Source organism: Oncorhynchus kisutch, linkage group LG14 (genome assembly GCF_002021735.2).
Source record: "Oncorhynchus kisutch isolate 150728-3 linkage group LG14, Okis_V2, whole genome shotgun sequence".
NCBI lineage: Eukaryota > Metazoa > Chordata > Actinopteri > Salmoniformes > Salmonidae > Oncorhynchus > Oncorhynchus kisutch.
Genome location: NC_034187.2, coordinates 47,596,881 through 47,614,112, shown reverse-complemented (window position 1 = coordinate 47,614,112; position 17,232 = coordinate 47,596,881). Strand labels below are relative to the sequence as shown.

General features: G+C 44.1%; 2 protein-coding genes across 19 annotated transcripts in view; both read right to left on the bottom strand.

Moving 5' to 3' along the window:
* The window catches only part of LOC109903805 (histone-lysine N-methyltransferase ASH1L), a 48,804-nt gene extending 40,217 nt beyond the window's left edge, over positions 1-8,587 (bottom strand). The window contains exons 1-3 of one of the 5 annotated variants that reach the window (XM_020500764.2): positions 8,312-8,587; positions 7,335-7,428; positions 643-1,394 (exon numbers count right to left, since the gene is read on the bottom strand). In XM_020500764.2, the coding sequence (XP_020356353.1) occupies positions 643-1,200 (558 nt within the window). In that variant the 5' untranslated portion in view covers positions 1,201-1,394; positions 7,335-7,428; positions 8,312-8,587. The other 4 variants (XM_031788460.1, XM_031788462.1, XM_031788463.1 and 1 more) reach the window with 4 other exon arrangements.
* Positions 8,588-9,795: 1,208 nt separating this feature from the next.
* Positions 9,796-16,685, bottom strand: LOC109903806 (E3 ubiquitin-protein ligase RNF115). 14 transcript variants are annotated; one of them, XR_004202810.1, is made up of 12 exons: positions 16,518-16,681; positions 15,789-15,847; positions 15,488-15,548; positions 15,168-15,388; positions 12,011-12,079; positions 11,846-11,918; positions 11,646-11,739; positions 11,254-11,369; positions 10,866-10,992; positions 10,636-10,669; positions 10,426-10,537; positions 9,796-10,315 (listed from the first exon to the last, which is right to left on the bottom strand). XR_004202810.1 is itself a non-coding variant. In XM_020500768.2 (11 exons), exons 1-9 carry the CDS (start codon positions 16,593-16,595, stop codon positions 10,867-10,869), a joined length of 951 nt encoding a protein of 316 aa, XP_020356357.1. In that variant the 5' UTR covers positions 16,596-16,685; the 3' UTR covers positions 9,796-10,537; positions 10,636-10,669; position 10,866. The 14 variants fall into 14 exon arrangements, 9 of the variants coding, with proteins under 9 accessions (XP_020356357.1, XP_020356358.1, XP_031644317.1 ...); XR_004202812.1 differs by lacking the exon at positions 16,518-16,681 and adding an exon at positions 16,031-16,082; XR_004202809.1 differs by having other exon boundaries at positions 10,426-10,669.
* Between the last annotated feature and the right edge of the window lie 547 nt (positions 16,686-17,232).

Here is a 17,232-nt window from a genome sequence, read left to right as displayed (position 1 = left end):
TAATCTTCTGATACGTATCCAAACCCAGGCAATGCTTTCTGGTAATTACCTAGAGTAGAAAACCTATTAGAAGAAAATGAAGCTCTGAAAGAATCATTTGACAACCACATAAAGCAGGCGTAAAGCACAACCCTGTCAATAAGTCTACCTAGACGGTCTACATGGAATCCAATCAGGTTTTGTTTAGTCCTATGTAACTTGCAGTTCATTGATGGGATTTTCTGTCCAATACTGCTTCCCAGTTCTGCTTCGAGAAAAATATCCTCTAGACTCAATAACACTTATTAGGGTCAGACTGGGACAGAGGAGAGAGAGGAAGGAGTTGAGAAGCAGGGAATGATTGGAAGGGGAGACAAGCCAGAGTGGGACACAAAGAGAATACAGACAAAGAAAAAGATTGTTCAAAATATGAAGCAAAAATCAGCTTTACAAGTATAACTTCTGAATTAAAACTGGCAAAACAATGCTAGAAGAGAAATGAGTGAACTGGCTGGCAGTATTGCTTTGCCTCTTTTTGGCACTGTCCAAAGCCAGACAGGTCTTGTGGAATTCCTAACAGCCTCTTTAGTTAGGATACCTTGTTTGACAGGGATATGGTTTCTCGATCAAAGTCCTACCCTAAAACATGCTTGCCTTGCTTACCCGTTTAGCTGGAGTACTCCCATTCACTCGACTGGGTGAAGTGGTGGAAGGCGAAGAAACAGGTGGAGAAGTGGGGGCAGCAACAGCAGAGGGAGACGAAGACAGTGGGGTGGGTCGTTTAATGCCAGGACTCTGCTCTCTCTCCCTGCCATGTGTTGGGCTCTGGGTCTGGTTGACCCCGTCGCCTGCTCCGACTCCTACGCGGCTCCCGCGGCCCCCTCCGCGCCCGCTGGGTCTCACAGTGGCCCTGAAAGCCGGCCGACACACGTAGTTCTCCAGGATCTTGGGCGGCTTCTTCATGCGTTTGGCCTGCAGGCCAATCTTGAGTTTGACGTTACCCTCATGGAGGCTAGTCTCTTTGACAGAGAACTGGGGTGACTGCTGCTGGTCACCAGAGCCCCCTCCTCCACCTGCAGCAGAAGAGGAGTCTTTCTGCGACACCTCTTTCTCCTCCTCGTCTTTCTTCCCACCCCCTCCTGCCTTCTCTCGCTCCCCTTGGGGAGCAGTGATGGAGAGGGCGGGTGGCGTAGCAGGCCCCCCCTGGGTCCTCTGATCCATCAGAGATTTAGGGGGTGAGGGGTGACTAGGGAGGGATGTTTCGGACGGCAGGTACAGTTTTCTAGGAAAAGGCAGCGGTCCAGGAAGAGACGGGATAGGGGTGAAGTGGGATATTGGGGAAGCTAAAAAGCAATCCTTGCTCTGTGTCTTTTCTCCCTTCCTGGCTGCCCAGCCCTCTTTCTCCGTCCTTCAAGCTGTAGAGAGAATTACAGGTAGAGATGTGAGGGGGTAGAACAAGGTGGGGAATAGCAAAGAGAAAATACAAAAGTTTGATATTAGTCAGTCAACTGAGCAAAAACACTGACTTTACTTATCACTGCGAGGCATCCTTTAGCATAGTAAATGAGTGAGGAGAAGAGAGAGGTGAAATATTTGTAACATCTATTTGCTTAGCAGCTTTCCTTCTTCCCTCTGCGGACTTTTAATGTCACTATCAAGTGTCTTGAGTAAGAGAACTGGTTTAGGGTCAGTTCTGCCTTTTAGATCACAACGAATAGGAATACGTCGACAGTGGGAACCTGATCCTAGACCAGCACTCTGAGCTCTGACCCTCAGATATGGTTACAGAGCATTACGGCTACCCTAGTGCATCATGCTACAGACCCCACCACCACTACCCAGGTGATTTGTGATTGGCTGCTAAATGAACCAACCCCCCATGGATCTCTCATTAGTTTTTGTGGAAATGTCTCTCAGATTGCTCCAAGCTTAGTGCTGCGGCAAGGTTCCTAATTGTGTTCTCAAAAGACGGACGTGTTCGTATGAAAGAAATGGTCCGCTCCGGCTCCCTACGGCCACTGAATGATTTAATGCGGGCTCGCCCAAAGCAGGTGCTTTCTCCTGGTGAAGTCATTTGGAGGCGATTCAGAACTGTGACCTCAGCACATTGGGCCCTCTGGGGGACAGAGGATCCAGCCGCTGTTCCCAGCCACTCCGGAGCAGCCAATGAGAGAGAGCAGCATGCTGACGGTTTCTCTATGCCTGCCCTACTGTGGCAGAAAGCACTAACAGATTAATTTAGTGGAGCCAGAGCATGCCTAAGGAAAGTCTTCACAAGTCACCCGATAAAGCAGTCAGAGTTCTAAAATCAACATTGTTCGGAAGCCTGAGAGAATACTTGTTCTGGATTGTTTTCCTTGTAGCTTCTAGGGCTTGGGGGAGCAAACTTTTTCTGCAGAATCACAACTGTGGGCCAGAACATGGGAGTCTTGCCTGTGCTTCCCCACGCCCACTTCTCCATGTTTACTTCAATTACTCACTCCACTTCGCCTCTCTAACTTCCACCATGCCCCCCCCCCCCCGTTACACATACCACACTCAAATCACACCTCCCTCCTTTCTGCCCCACTCTTCTTTCTACTTTCCCTCTCCCTTTCACTCACTTGGAAAGCTCCAGGAACAGAGGACAAACTAGTCACTGGTTTCCTACTAATCGAAAACACATTTCTTTCCCCCCACTCTTCTCTCTCTCTCTCTCTCTCTCTCCTTTCCCCATGTCCTTGCTTCACTCTGTGACAATCATTCCCCTAGTTCTTCAAAACTCACTGCTTAAAGTGTTAGTGTGTGTGCAAATTCATTGTGTAGCTTCCGCTGATCTGAGTGCTGGTATGCCAAAAGTAATTGGCTGTAGGGATGTAAATGGCTACTGACACAAGACTAGAGTTAAGCATGACATTGAGTCAAAACATCTCTCCCAGTCTAAAAAGGTGTTCTGCGTGAACAGAACAACACTATGCCAATTACCTAGTTCAATATTTCCAAAACAATCTGACTAAAGATTGTACTATTTTTTTCTATATCAAAAAAGCTAATGGAGAGCAGCTCTAAAGCGTCCTCGTCCGCCCCGACACTCATGGTCATTCTCAAGTCAGTGGGACAGTTATTCTCAGGACAGGGAAACAGTGTGTTAGCCTACTACTCTAGCGATACAATTAACATTCAGAGAGAATACTCATGAGGTTACAGAAGGAAACGTCACCTTATTTCTATTAGGTTACATTTCAATGTAGAGCCAATGTCATATGTACATAAAGAGGTTTGGTAAAGTCACGTGGGGGAATATTCCAACTCAAAAAAAGGAAAAGTCGGAGATCAAATAATCGTTTAACTTTTGCACATGTTGTCCCTCACTTCTGATTTCCCAATAGAGCAGTACTTAAAGCAGCCTCAATAGCATGCTCAGGATAGGAGGACCGATCTTAAAACGTTTTCATTATGAAACCATCATAGGCCGCTGACTCAATTATTGTAAATCTTTTCAAACTGTTATTAGTATCAGTTATAACTGACTCGGGGGCTCCCGAGTGGCGCAGCAGTCTAAGGCACTGCATCTCAGTGATAGAGGCGCCACTACAGACACTCTGGTTCAATTCCAAGCTGTATCACAACAGGCCGTGATTGGGAGTCCAATTGGGCGGCACATCAATAGGTCCAGCGTCGCCCGGGTTTGGCCGGTGTAGGCCGTCATTGGAAAATATGTATTTTTTTCTGTACTGACTTATCTAGTTTAATAAAAGGTTCAAATAAAAAACTATATATATTAAACGTTAAGAGACCAAAGCCTCAACCACAACCGCAGGTGATTCGATCTTTACCCATGTGTTGTAGCTAGACTGCTTACTTCCTAAACTCACAACAAACGCAACAACTACGGATTGACGTGACAAAACTAAATAAGCTACAGTTTCTGATTTATCTCAAGAACCATGATAAATCAGGTCCCAAACAGCTGTATTGCCCTAACTTAAAGGGCAACTCTACCACTTATCAACCTAATTTCTTTATCGACAGCACAATACCAGTGTAAACATGTGAATGGCACATTTCTATTTTTCGTAGCAAAAAATAAAGTTAAAAAAGTTCTAGCCAAAAAGTTTAAACATTTTAAAAACAGTGCAAACAGATTTGCAGTGACATGGGAAGCAAGAAAATACCGTCCGTTGGGCTACCAACTAGTCGCAGGTTTTGAAAAGCTCTACTTTTAATCCAAGCCTGTGATGTAAGAGAAGCATTTTTTTTTTACCTGGTCTTTAACCACAGAAAATAGATTCCCACTGCTTTCACACACATATACATATACATATATATATACATATATATACATAATATATATATATATATATATATATACAGTGCCTTGCGAAAGTATTCGGCCCCCTTGAACTTTGCGACCTTTTGCCACATTTTAGGCTTCAAACATAAAGATATAAAACTGTATTTTTTTGTGAAGAATCAACAACAAGTGGGACACAATCATGAAGTGGAACGACATTTATTGGATATTTCAAACTTTTTTAACAAATCAAAAACTGAAAAATTGGGTGTGCAAAATTATTCAGTCCCCTTAAGTTAATACTTTGTAGCGCCACCTTTTGCTGCGATTACAGCTGTAAGTCGCTTGGGGTATGTCTCTATCAGTTTTGCACATCGAGAGACTTAATTTTTTCCCATTCCTCCTTGCAAAACAGCTCGAGCTCAGTGAGGTTGGATGGAGAGCATTTGTGAACAGCAGTTTTCAGTTCTTTCCACAGATTCTCGATTGGATTCAGGTCTGGACTTTGACTTGGCCATTCTAACACCTGGATATGTTTATTTTTGAACCATTCCATTGTGGATTTTGCTTTATGTTTTGGATCATTGTCTTGTTGGAAGACAAATCTCCGCCCCAGTCTCAGGTCTTTTGCAGACTCCATCAGGTTCTCTTCCAGAATGGTCCTGTATTTGGCTCCATCCATCTTCCCATCAATTTTAACCATCTTCCCTGTCCCTGCTGAAGAAAAGCAGGCCCAAACCATGATGCTGCCACCACCATGTTTGACAGTGGGGATAGGGTGTGTTCAGGGTGATGAGCTGTGTTGCTTTTACGCCAAACATAACGTTTTGCATTGTTTGCCAAAAAGTTCAATTTTGGTTTCATCTGACCAGAGCACCTTCTTCCACATGTTTGGTGTGTCTCCCAGGTGGCTTGTGGCAAACTTTAAACAACACTTTTTATGGATATCTTTAAGAAATGGCTTTCTTCTTGCCACTCTTCCATAAAGGCCAGATTTGTGCAATATACGACTGATTGTTGTCCTATGGACAGAGTCTCCCACCTCAGCTGTAGATCTCTGCAGTTCATCCAGAGTGATCATGGGCCTCTTGGCTGCATCTCTGATCAGTCTTCTCCTTGTATGAGCTGAAAGTTTAGAGGGACGGCCAGGTCTTGGTAGATTTGCAGTGGTCTGATACTCCTTCCGTTTCAATATTATCGCTTGCACAGTGCTCCTTGGGATGTTTAAAGCTTGGGAAATCTTTTTGTATCCAAATCCGGCTTTAAACTTCACAACAGTATCTCGGACCTGCCTGGTGTGTTCCTTGTTCTTCATGATGCTCTCTGCGCTTTTAACGGACCTCTGAGACTATCACAGTGCAGGTGCATTTATACGGAGACTTGATTACACACAGGTGGATTGTATTTATCATCATTAGTCATTTAGGTCAACATTGGATCATTCAGAGATCCTCACTGAACTTCTGGAGAGAGTTTGCTGCACTGAAAGTAAGGGGCTGAATAATTTTGCACGCCCAATTTTTCAGTTTTTGATCTGTTAAAAAAGTTTGAAATATCCAATAAATGTCGTTCCACTTCATGATTGTGTCCCACTTGTTGATTCTTCACAAAAAATACAGTTTTATATCTTTATGTTTAAAGCCTGAAATGTGGCAAAAGGTCGCAAAGTTCAAGGGGGTCGAATACTTTCGCAAGGCACTGTATATATATATATATATATATACACACACACACACAAAAGTATGTCGACACCCCATCAAATTAGTGGATTAGGCTATTTTAGCCACAACCGTTGCGGACAGGTGTATAAAATTGAGCACAGCCATGCAATTTCCATAGTCAAACATTCGCAGTAGAATGGCCTTAGCCTTACTGAAGAGATCAGTGACTTTCAACGTGGCACTATCATAAGATGCTTCCTTTCCAACAAGTCAGTCAGTTGGTCAAATATCTGCTCTGCTAGAGCTGCCACGGTCAACTGTAAGTGCTGTTATTGTGAAGTGGAAATGTCAAGGAGCAACAACAGCTCAGCCACGAAGTAGTAGAACACACAAGCACGTAGTGCGTAAAAACCATCTGTCCTCGGTTTCAACATCAGCAACATCAGCACAATAACTAAACTTCAGGAGCATCATGAAATGGGTTTTCATGGCCGAGCAGCTGCACACAAGCCTAAAAATCATCATACGCAATGCCAAGCGTCAGCTAGAGTAGTGTAAAGCTTACCGCTATTGAGACTCTGGAGCAGTGGAAACATGTTCTCTGGAGTGATGAATCACGCTTCACCATCTGGCAGTCCGATGGACCAATCTGGGTTTGGCAGATGCCAGGAGAAAGCTACCTGCCCGAATACATAGTGCCAAATGTCAAGTTTGGTGGAGGGCTAGGCCGCTTAGTTCCAGTGAAGGTATATCTTAACGCTACAGCATACAATGACATTCTAGATGATTTTGTGCTTCCAACTGTGGTAACAGTTTGGGGGAAAACCTCTTCCTTTTTCAGCATGACAATGCCCCCATGCACAAAGCAAGATCCATACAGAAATGGTTTGTCAAGATCGGTGTGGAAGAACTTGAGCCCTGACCTCAACCCCATTGAACACCTTTGGGATGAATTGGAACGCCGACTGCGAGCCAGGCCTAATCGCCCAACATCGGTGCCCAACATCAGTGCCCAACCTCACTAATGCTTTTGTAGCTAAATAAAATCAAGTCCCAGCAGCAATGTCCCAACATCTAGATGAAAGCCTTCCCAGAAGAGTAAAGGATGTTATAGCAACAAAGGGGGGACCAACTCCATATTAATGCCCATGATTTTCAAATGAGATGTTCAACGAACAGGTGTCCATGTACTTTTGGTCATGTAGTGTATGTAGAAACTGGTTTGGCGCTGGAGAAGAACATCTCTTTACAATATCAAATCACCTCATGCAAGAACGTTTAATCGCCATGCATTGTAATGATGGGTGCAGGGCATTGTGAGCACAAGAGATATCCATCAAAATACATATTTCATAATAAAAGATTGACAATATCAACCGCTACAATAGTACGTATATCTTTCAGATTATGCATCCACTCACCTCCGTAGGAGTCCAAAAAATGTGTTCACATTATGTGGATCGAAATCCCCCCTTCGTGCGTATCAACATGGTCGCCACAGTATATGCCCCACTGCTGATTTGCCAAAACCGCAAAGATTAGAGAAATTTCAAAATTATACATCCATTCCGATTTTAGGAGATCAATTACGAATTCTGACATGTCCCAAAAATGTACCCATTTAGAACTCATTTGCATCAACTGACTATTTGACTTGATAATAGTACTGCTGTAATAAGCAAAGTGGTCAGCTATTGCCAAACTGCTCATTCATATTCTAGTTAGCGTTATTGTTTAGCAGTGACCCCAAACCGAAGTCCTAACACGGTAATATTGCTTACGAGAGAAATATAACGAAAAACAGAAAGTTAGACAAGACGCCAAAAGGAAGTAAATTATTACATTGTTGCCAATTCTAGAATGACAATTTTTGGAACGAGGCAACAAAATATCGCCGGTGCAGTAGCGACTATTTACAATGTATTAATTCATAGGAGGACAGTGTTGATTTTGTAACAAGCTATATGGGTCGTCCAATAACAACCTGTGTTACATTGTATCAATGGTACTCGCTAGCAAGCCATCATCTGGGCTACCTTGCTGGGATAACTTACATTTCCAGCAACGTGGCCGTACTTGTGGGAAATGTATCCATCTGACAGCTTTAAATCATTTGATATTATGCAAATAAATGCAGACTGTTCACAAATAAACTAATACAAACTAAACCAAATAACCTGTCATTTTCACGTAGCGACTCGTGCTAGCTTTGTAGCTAAAGCTAAACTATGACGGCTAACGATGCAATATTATTTAGCAGGCAAGCTAGCGAGTCAGCTAGTACAGCCATGCCTTAGAATACTCTTCCGTCGAAGGAGTAGAGACAAATGCAATAGCAACATTTAAGGAAGCAGATATTTAAATAAAATAGATGCAGCCTTATTCAAAAAATACGAACTGTCAACAAAATGGCGGCTGCGTTGAATCAACAGAGCTCCGAAATGGATCTCTCTCTATTTCTTGTCCCTCGCCCTGTTTTTTTTTTCTCCTCACAGCAATTGGTATCCTTGATATCTCCAAACACGAATGGACTCTTCTCCAACACAACGTTAGCTGAGCCGAGACGTGTCGTAATGGGCCTCGGTCATTAATCGGGCCTCCATGTCTGCTAAGCCCGTATCGTCTCTGTCAATTCAACACGGGCATTCTCAGTCACACGAGGGGAGGGGAGAGAGGGAGGGAGGGGAGAGAGGGAAGCGAGAGAGAGAGGGAGGGAAGAGAGAGAGAGAGAGACGGAAGGGAAGAGAGAGCGAGAGGGAGGGAAGGGAAGGGAGAGCGAGAGGGAGGGAAGGGAGAGCGAGCGAGAGGGAGGGAAGGGAGAGCGAGAGAGAGGAGAGAGAGGAGAGGAGAGAGGGAGGGTAAGGAGAGAGAGAGAGAGAGAGAGGGAGGGAGAGAGGAAGAGAGAGGAAGGGAGAGAGGAGGGAAGGGAGAGATGAGAGAGAGAGGAGGGAAGGGAGAGAGAGAGGGAGGGACAGAGAGGAGGAGAGAGAGGGAGGAAGGGAGAGAGAGGGAGGGAAGGAGAGAGAGAGGAGGGAAGGGGAGAGAGGGCAGGAAGGGAGGAGAGAGAGGGAAGGGAGAAGAGGAGGGAGGAAGGGAGAGAGAGAGGGAGGGAGAGAGGGAAAGGGAGAAGGGAAGGAGAGAGAGGGAGAGAGAGGGAGGGAAGAGAGAGGGGGAAGGAGGAGAGAGGAGGAAGGGAGAAGAGAGGGAGGTAAGGGAGAGAGAGGGAGGAAGGAGAGGAGGGAGGAAGGGAGAGAGAGGAGGAAGGAGGGAGAGAGGAGAGAGAGGGAGGAAGGGAATGTTGACGTCGGGCCTCATACCACCCTCATGGAGTCTGTTTTCTGACGTTTGAGCAGACACATGCACATTTGTGGCCTGTGAGGTCATTTTGCAGGCTCTGGCAGTGCTCCTCCTTGCACAAAGGGGAGGTAGCGGTCCTGCTGCTGGGTTGTGGCACTCCTACGGGCCTCCTCCACGTCTCCTGATGTACTGGCCTGTCTCCTGGTAGCGCCTCCATGCTCTGGACACTACGCTAACAGACACAGCAAACCTTCTTGCCACAGCCCGCATTGATGTGCCATCCTGGATGAGCTGCACTACCTGAGCCACTTGTGTGGGTTGTAGACTCCGTCTCATGCTACCACTAGAGTGAAAGCACCGCCAGCATTCAAAAGTGACCAAAACATCAGCCAGGAAACATAGTAACTGAGAAGTGGTCTGTGGTTATCACCTGCAGAACCACTCCTTTATTGGGGGGTGTCTTGCTAATTGCCTACAATTTCCACCTGTTGTCTATTCCATTTGCACAACAGCATGTGAAAAAATGATTGTCATTCAGTTTTGCTTCCTAAGTGGACAGTTTGATTTCACAGAAGTGTGATTGACTTGGAGTTACATTGTGTTGTTTAAGTGTTCCCTTTTATTTTTTTGAGCAGTGTACATACCAATACATATATAGGCAAATCAATATTCAATATTAAAAACATGTTTGTTTTTTTGCTGTGACTTGTACTTATCATTCAAAATAAAATAGAAAGAGGTAAAAAGACTAATGCATTAGGAAAGTGCATAATGTTGTAACAGGAAGGAGGTGGATAGTGTGAAGAACACAGCATTAGGCTTTAATAGGGGACATAAAGACAGATGGACATTATTAACTAATAAGAGGAAGTGGGAGACGGGGGAGAGTTTCAAAGATCCCGCCCCTCTGATCCTCTCCTCCAATGGATTTTGAGAAGTAGAGAGGACGCAAGTATGCAATTGAGATTCTCCCTGAGATTCTCCCTGTGGTTGTGTTCCCAATAACCTCTCCTTCCTCCCGACGTTTGCATTCGTTCACGACTCTCCACAAATGTAAAAGCTTTGGACTGGTTTAGGCATGGCCTAGGAGTTTCCATATACCACCCTTCAGGAGAAAGCAGAGATTATTGCGATGCAACCAAAGAGGTCAGAGAGAACAGAGTAGGGAAATTATCTTATCCAGATCAACAATGCAAGAGAGTGAGTTCAGCTCACCTTTCAGGATTTTCCCAAACTCTCCTAATTTCATCACATTTGTCACGTCCCTATGGCTCAATGATGTCAGTTCATTTGTTTTTAATAGACATTCATAACAGGTGAAATGCCTCTACGAAGGGACAAATTGAATCCATAACATTTTGTCAGAAAACAGTTGGAACCATTTGCAGGTGAGGTTATATTGCAGGCATATTGGATCTTTCTCACCTCAATCAAAGTTCCCCAGGAAATGTACAGTGATCTGTGGGTGAAAGCATTGTGAGGTGATTTTTCAAAGCAAGCATCATTTTGATAATGAGGCACAGTTGAATTGAAATCTGTCTCTTCAATAAATGTGTGGTCAAAGAAGGAGCGATGGATGACGAGGCATGAGGAGAGGTGAGCCTCGTTCAGAAGAACAAAAGGGAAGAAGAGATGCCAGAGAGGGAGATCTAAACCTCAAATAGCCCGTCTCTCCCCCTGAGGGTCTGTCCTGATGGAGGGGGGCTCTGGGGGTTCTGGTGGGGGCTGGATGCTCTGGTCGACGCCGTCAAGACTTTTACGACACACAGGACAGGTATCGTGCTGTGGGAGATATACACAAACAGACTTTCAATGGAAATGTTCTATTGATCTTGCTTTTTAGTCCAGGATTAGGTTTAATCTGTGTCCAGGAAACTGCCCCTGTGTGGTGCAAAGTTACATCCAGAGCAACATAACCAAATACCCTACCTCACGTCAAGATATGTGACCCCAATTAAAAAATAACTAACCTACCTTCCATGGCAAATTAAATAGTGGTGTTGTAACCCCTATTGACTGCCAGCCAACACTCCCCTTGCTTACCAGTTTGAGCCATGGCACTATGCAGTCACTGTGGAAATAATGGAGGCAGGGCAGCTGTTTGACAGACTCTCCCACGGAGTACTCCTCCCTACATACTGGACACTCCAGTCTTGTGTCTGAGGAAGAGGTACGGGGGGGGGGTTCATTCATTGTGTGCATTTTAGAATAAAGAGAGAGAACATTGACTAGTAGTGCCTGATCTGGGTAAAGATCCCCCTTAGGAAAAAAACAAATAAGCCATCACCTTTTCTTTTTCAGAATGCAACAAAATAGTCACAAATTTGAGATTCTATTTGACAGGTGGTATAACGCACACTACTACTGAGAAAGATACACACCCTCTTCTCCCATAGATGCTGTGGGTTTGGTGTTGCGGCTTGGTTGGAACCCACCTGTCTGTTCTTGAGAGATGTTGACTGTGGGGAGGGATGAGATCATCTCCTTCTCTGCAGGAGGTGGACCTGTGCTCTCAAACTGACCTAACAACTAGAGGAGTGGAGGGAATTGAGAAATGAAGAAACAGAGATGGCTTTAATCACACCAGCACGTTGAGTCGCAATCTTAAGATTTTGTGCCTGGTAACATCAATGACCTCTGTGATAACTGCGTCTAGACCTCCCTGACCCGAGGCATAGTCCCCTGGATTTGAATGGAACATGCCAGACCTGAGAGTGAGCGAGAGAAAGATGTTTAGAATTACTTAAGAGTCAAAGTAATGAAAAAATAATTCTGAGGTTAAAAAGATATACTTATTTACAGTGCAGCTGGTGCGACACCTGGATTTCCATTGTTGGCAAACAGGCCAGCCAAAAACTGCTGCACAATACTGTAGAAAAGGATAAAGAGATTCAATCTTTTTTGCACCTACAGTGCCTTTAATTTGTGTTACAGCCTGAACATTTAAAATTGATGAAATTGAGATTGTGTGTCACTAGCCTACACACAAAATCCCATAATGTCAAAGGGGAATGATGTTAAGACATTTTTAGAAATTAATTTTAAAAAATTAAAAGCTTAAATGTCTTGAGTCAATAAGTATTCAACCACTTTGTTATGGCAAGCCTAAATAAGTCCAGAAGTAAAAATGTGCTTAACAAGTCACATAATAAGTTGCATGGACTCATTCTGTGTGCAATAATAGTGTTTAACATGATTTTTTAAACAACTACCTCAACTCTGTACAAATCCAACAACATATCACTGAATACCACTTTTCATATTTTCAAGCATGGTGGTGGCTGCATCATGCTTGTCATTGGCAAGGACTAGGGAGTCTTTAGGATAAAAATAAATGAAATAGAGCTAAGCACAGGCATAAACCTGCTTTCCAACAGACACTGTGAGACATATGAAAATGGGGTCATGAGATAATTTCCAAAATCCTGAAAAAAAAAAATAAAGAGTTAGAATATCACCTTTGTATCTCAAAATCATTGTAATGTGATTAACCTTAAAAATATAAATGAAAATTATTGAAATCTAAAAGATAAAATTCAACCAGAGAGTGCCCTTTGATCATTAGAAAAGGCCGCACTTGACCGTTGCACTTGACTCATTCCCACGGTAAATTACTAGGCCCACTACGCTATGAAACACCACACTATTACAGAGACTTTGATATTACCGACTGCAACTGTTATGGTGAAAACAATGTGTGGGGAGGCAGAGGCTCAGAAACTCACATCAATCATTTTGTCAGATAACACTGTTAAACAAAGAATGTATGTTATTGCTAGCAATCAAGTGTAAATTGACTGAACAACTCAAACTCCCCAGCTTATGCTCTCCAAATAAACGTGAGGTGTGAGGTCCGAGATTGCCATGCATTGACTTTTGTTCACTGTACATGTCGGGGGATGCTATACATGAAAACAATTCCCGAGCATGAAACAGCACAGGGAAAAACAGATTCCATGGCATTGAATGGTGGGCTTTTGCATAGATGGGGCTCCAGGCCTCTGCACTCTAGTTATGAATGTGTCTCCCTCTGCCATATGGATGCATTCTATGATGCATAGAGAGCAACTGGCGGCAAAAGGGCTGAGCACAGATCTCCGAGATATACTGCAGCAGGTAGGTCCAACTTCGATTGTAAAAAAAAGTGTCAACCTGTCATTCAGGGCAGGTGGGGCAGAGCCACCTGTTTTGGGGGGGGGGGGGTGTTTCCTGTTTTGCATGTTATTTTTGCATTAATAAGTGTCACATATCAGTTTGCAAAAAATATTGGGTTAATAAAACCACATAAAACCATAGTCTCATTTTTGCTTTCTTGAGTAAGGCAGCTCCAAAATGCAAACGGGGTGTAACCGTGACAAGAACCATTCAGCGCTGGTCTAACCAATAGAATACAGGCTTCAAGATTGTTTTGATCACGCAGACCAGGAAATTTTCAGGGGAGCCTCACAGAATAACATTGATTTATAGGCTGACTCAGTGAGTGAGTTTATAAGGAAGTGCAGTGCAGATGTTGTACCCACTGTGACTATTAAAACCTACCCTAACCAGAAACCGCTGATGGATGGTGGCAATCGCGCAAAAAAAGTGCAAACCACCGCATTTAAGCATGGAAAGATGACTGGGAATATGTCCGAATCACGTGGATTGGGATATGTTCCGCATTGCGTCCAACAACAACATTGGCGAATACGCTGATTCGGTGAGCGAGTTCATTAGAAAGTGCATCGGCGATGTCGTACCCACAGCAACTATTAAAACATTCCCAAACCAGAAACCGTGGATTGATGGCAGCATTCGCACGAAACTGAAAGCGCAAACCACTGCTTTTAACCAGGGCAAGGTGACCGGAAGGAAACATGACAGAATACAAACAGTGTAGCTATTCCCTCCGCAAGGCAATCAAACCAGCTAAGCGTCAGTATAGTGACAAAGTAGAGTCACAATTCAACGGCTCAGACACAAGAGGTATGTGGCAGGGTCTACAGTCAATCACGGATTACAGAAAGAAAACCAGCCCCGTCGTGGACCAGGATGTCTTGCTCCCAGACAGACTAAATAACTTCTTTGCTCGCTTTGAGGACAATACAGTGCCACTGGCACAGCCCGCCCAAAACCGGCGGACTCTTCACTGCAGCCGACGTGAGTAAAACATTTAAACGCGTTAACCCTCGCAAGGCTGCAGGCCCAGACGGCATCCCCAGCCGCGTCCTCAGAGCATGCGCAGACCAGCTGGCTGGTTTGTTTACGGACATATTCAGTCAATCCTTATCCCAGTCTGCTGTCCCCACATGCTTCAAGAGGGCCACCATTGTTCCTGTTCCCAAGAAAGCGAAGGTAACTGAGCAAAACGACGACCACCCCGTAGCACTCACTTCCGTCATCATGAAGTGCTTTGAGAGACTAGTCAAGGACCATTTCACCTTCACCCTACCTGACACCCTAGACCCACTCCAATTTGCGTGGCCATGCACGCCTCCAACTCAATCATCAAGTTTGCGGACGACACTAAACGCCTCCAACTCAATCATCAAGTTTGCGGACGACACTACAGTGGTAGGCTTGATTACCAACAACGACGAAACGGCCTACAGGGAGGAGGTGAGGTCCCTCGGAGTATGGTGTCAAGAAAATAACCTCTCACTCAACGTCAACAAAACAAAGGAGATGACATGGACTTCAGGAAACAGCAGAGGGAGCACCCCCCTATCCACATCGACGGGACAGTAGTGGAGAGGGTAGTAAGTTAAGTTCCTCTGCATACACATCACGGACAAACTGAATTGGTCCACCCACTAAGGTGGCTTTAGGTTCAACTGAAATAAAAGCCATCAGCTATACCTGCCTGGACCTTGAAGCATGGGGGCAAAACCATAATAGAGAGTGAGTGGATAAAGGTAATGACATTACACTGTAGACAGATCAAGATCAGTGATGGGCAATTGGGCATCTCCACTAACCCCTCCACTGCTGGCGCGCGGGACTGTCGTCTCCCCTGGCTAGGCGGGCGAGAGGGGCGTTCCAGTTCAGGCTCCAAAGGCTCTGTGCCCACAGAAGGGCCCTCCAGTTCGTCCTCCACTGCATCACTGGCTGGGGCAGCCTGTAGTTGGATCGGGTCAGACTCATAGGCGGAGGGGTCCGAGAGGAGGGACGAGCATTCCATAAACAGCAGCTGCCACAGCTTGGAGGAAGGAGAGCAGACCAGTAAATTCAGATTAAAGTCGAAGATGAGGAAAAGGATAGAAAAAGACCAAGATAACTTGGGAAGACATATAGGTACCTCTGAAAAGAGTGTGCCTGCATTATCATTGGCCTCTGCAGTGCTGCTGTTCTCCAAGAGACTGAAGGACAAAGACAAAATAAATCTCATAAACTTAAGAGTTAATTGAATTATTGTAAATTAGCACATTAAGAGAAATGCAAATACAATATTTTTTTATTGAAACGTGTTATAATTGAATATATATCAGATGTATCAGCAACTGCACATAATATACCTAAAATACTCCAGTTATGGCATTGCAATTCAAATATAGGCCCACTATAAGCAGAACAGCATGCAAACAAACGTAACATTTTACCTGGAGTCTTCTGACAACTCCTCAATGAAATCGGACTCACACCTGGGGCAAGTGAATTCCTTGAGGGGGAAAAAACATGTATATTTCAAATCATTATGACATGAAAATACAAAGGAACAAACTTGTCCACTAACTTTAGGATGCGCGTTCATGTCAATGTTAAAAATAAAAATAAAACATTATATCATCTGCTCGTCAAACTCTCAAGTGGTGTGCGGACAAGAGACACCCTGCCAACGCACCCATCCCCTTTTCATGCATGTGCCGCGTTCCCATAACAGTCGGAACTAGGAAACCCGGACATTTCCGACTTGCTAACTGGTTAAAGTAGGCTACACGTGCCGCGTTCAACCAGTTAACAAGTCGTACGTTTTCCGAGTTTCCGTGTTGCCACAAGCACATGAATGCGGTAATAATGTTTCTCACATGCAGTTGTCGACAAAGTAGTGCTACTAAATATGGCAAAGACGCAAACCCGAAATTTGGATCACCATATTTCTTCTCAACAATTAATCTAACCGCTCTCTATGCAATACCACTTATAAAAAGTCTTATTCTAATGACGAAAATATTCCAGTAAATCAGTCACATTCAGTTTCAGATACAAATGTTGTATTTTCTTATAATGTATTTCGGGAGGCGTTGCTAGCTAGGCCTACTTGTGATACAGAAACGTCGGTCCAGAACCGGACGGGAAAGTAAGTAAGAAAAGCACTTGAACCAACTCACTGGGAATTTAGGGTCGATTTCACCTTTACAGCAGTGACAGAAAAAGCGGTGTTGTTGTGCCGCAGCTGCCTCCGCCATCTTCACCCTAGCATACAATCAGTCACTGACGTCGGTATGGTAGCAGCTCAAGCCAACGGAAGGCGTAAGGGCGCTTGTCAAAAGGGTCAGGACAGTCCCCCATAGGCTATAGGCTACTTTTAACTTTCAATAAGTAAAACATTTATTCAATATATTTTGCAGATTTTAAAATAATGTATCTGCTATTGAACAAATTGTTATTTCTTATCGCTCTAATCATAATTCGCCGAAGTTATAAATGCATACTACTCCAATTTCAACCAAGCGCTGCTGTTTAAGATTATTGCAGCGATCTTCCAGCCAATATATTGATTAGTAGACCGCTGTAATAATCTAAAATTGCAACACTTTGTTGAAATTGGGGCAATAGGGCTGTGATTCCCCGTCAAAATGTCCATGATACGACTAATGTAACAAATAAATAGCTCAATAGGTTTAAGTTCCTTAACTGTGTAAACTGAACCGATTTCAGTTATTGCAAATTACCAAAACGACTGAACCTAGAAATAAATAGTTGAGGCAAAATCTGCAATTGTAGGCTACAACAAGGTGACTATCCAAAACAACAGAATATACTGGTAATCTAAAAAATGGTTTTACCTGTCACTGATTTAGCCTAGGTGTGATGGACTAAAAA

Coding starts and splice junctions, on each gene's coding strand:
- LOC109903806 (XM_020500766.2), bottom strand. CDS start 16,595: ATGGCGGAGGCAGCTGCGGCACAACAACACCGCTTTTTCTGTCACTGC. Junction 15,389..15,487: donor CAGGCACACTCTTTTCAGAG/GTACCTATATGT, acceptor CCTTCCTCCAAG/CTGTGGCAGCTGCTGTTTAT. Junction 11,919..12,010: donor GGTGTCGCACCAGCTGCACT/GTAAATAAGTAT, acceptor GCTCACTCTCAG/GTCTGGCATGTTCCATTCAA.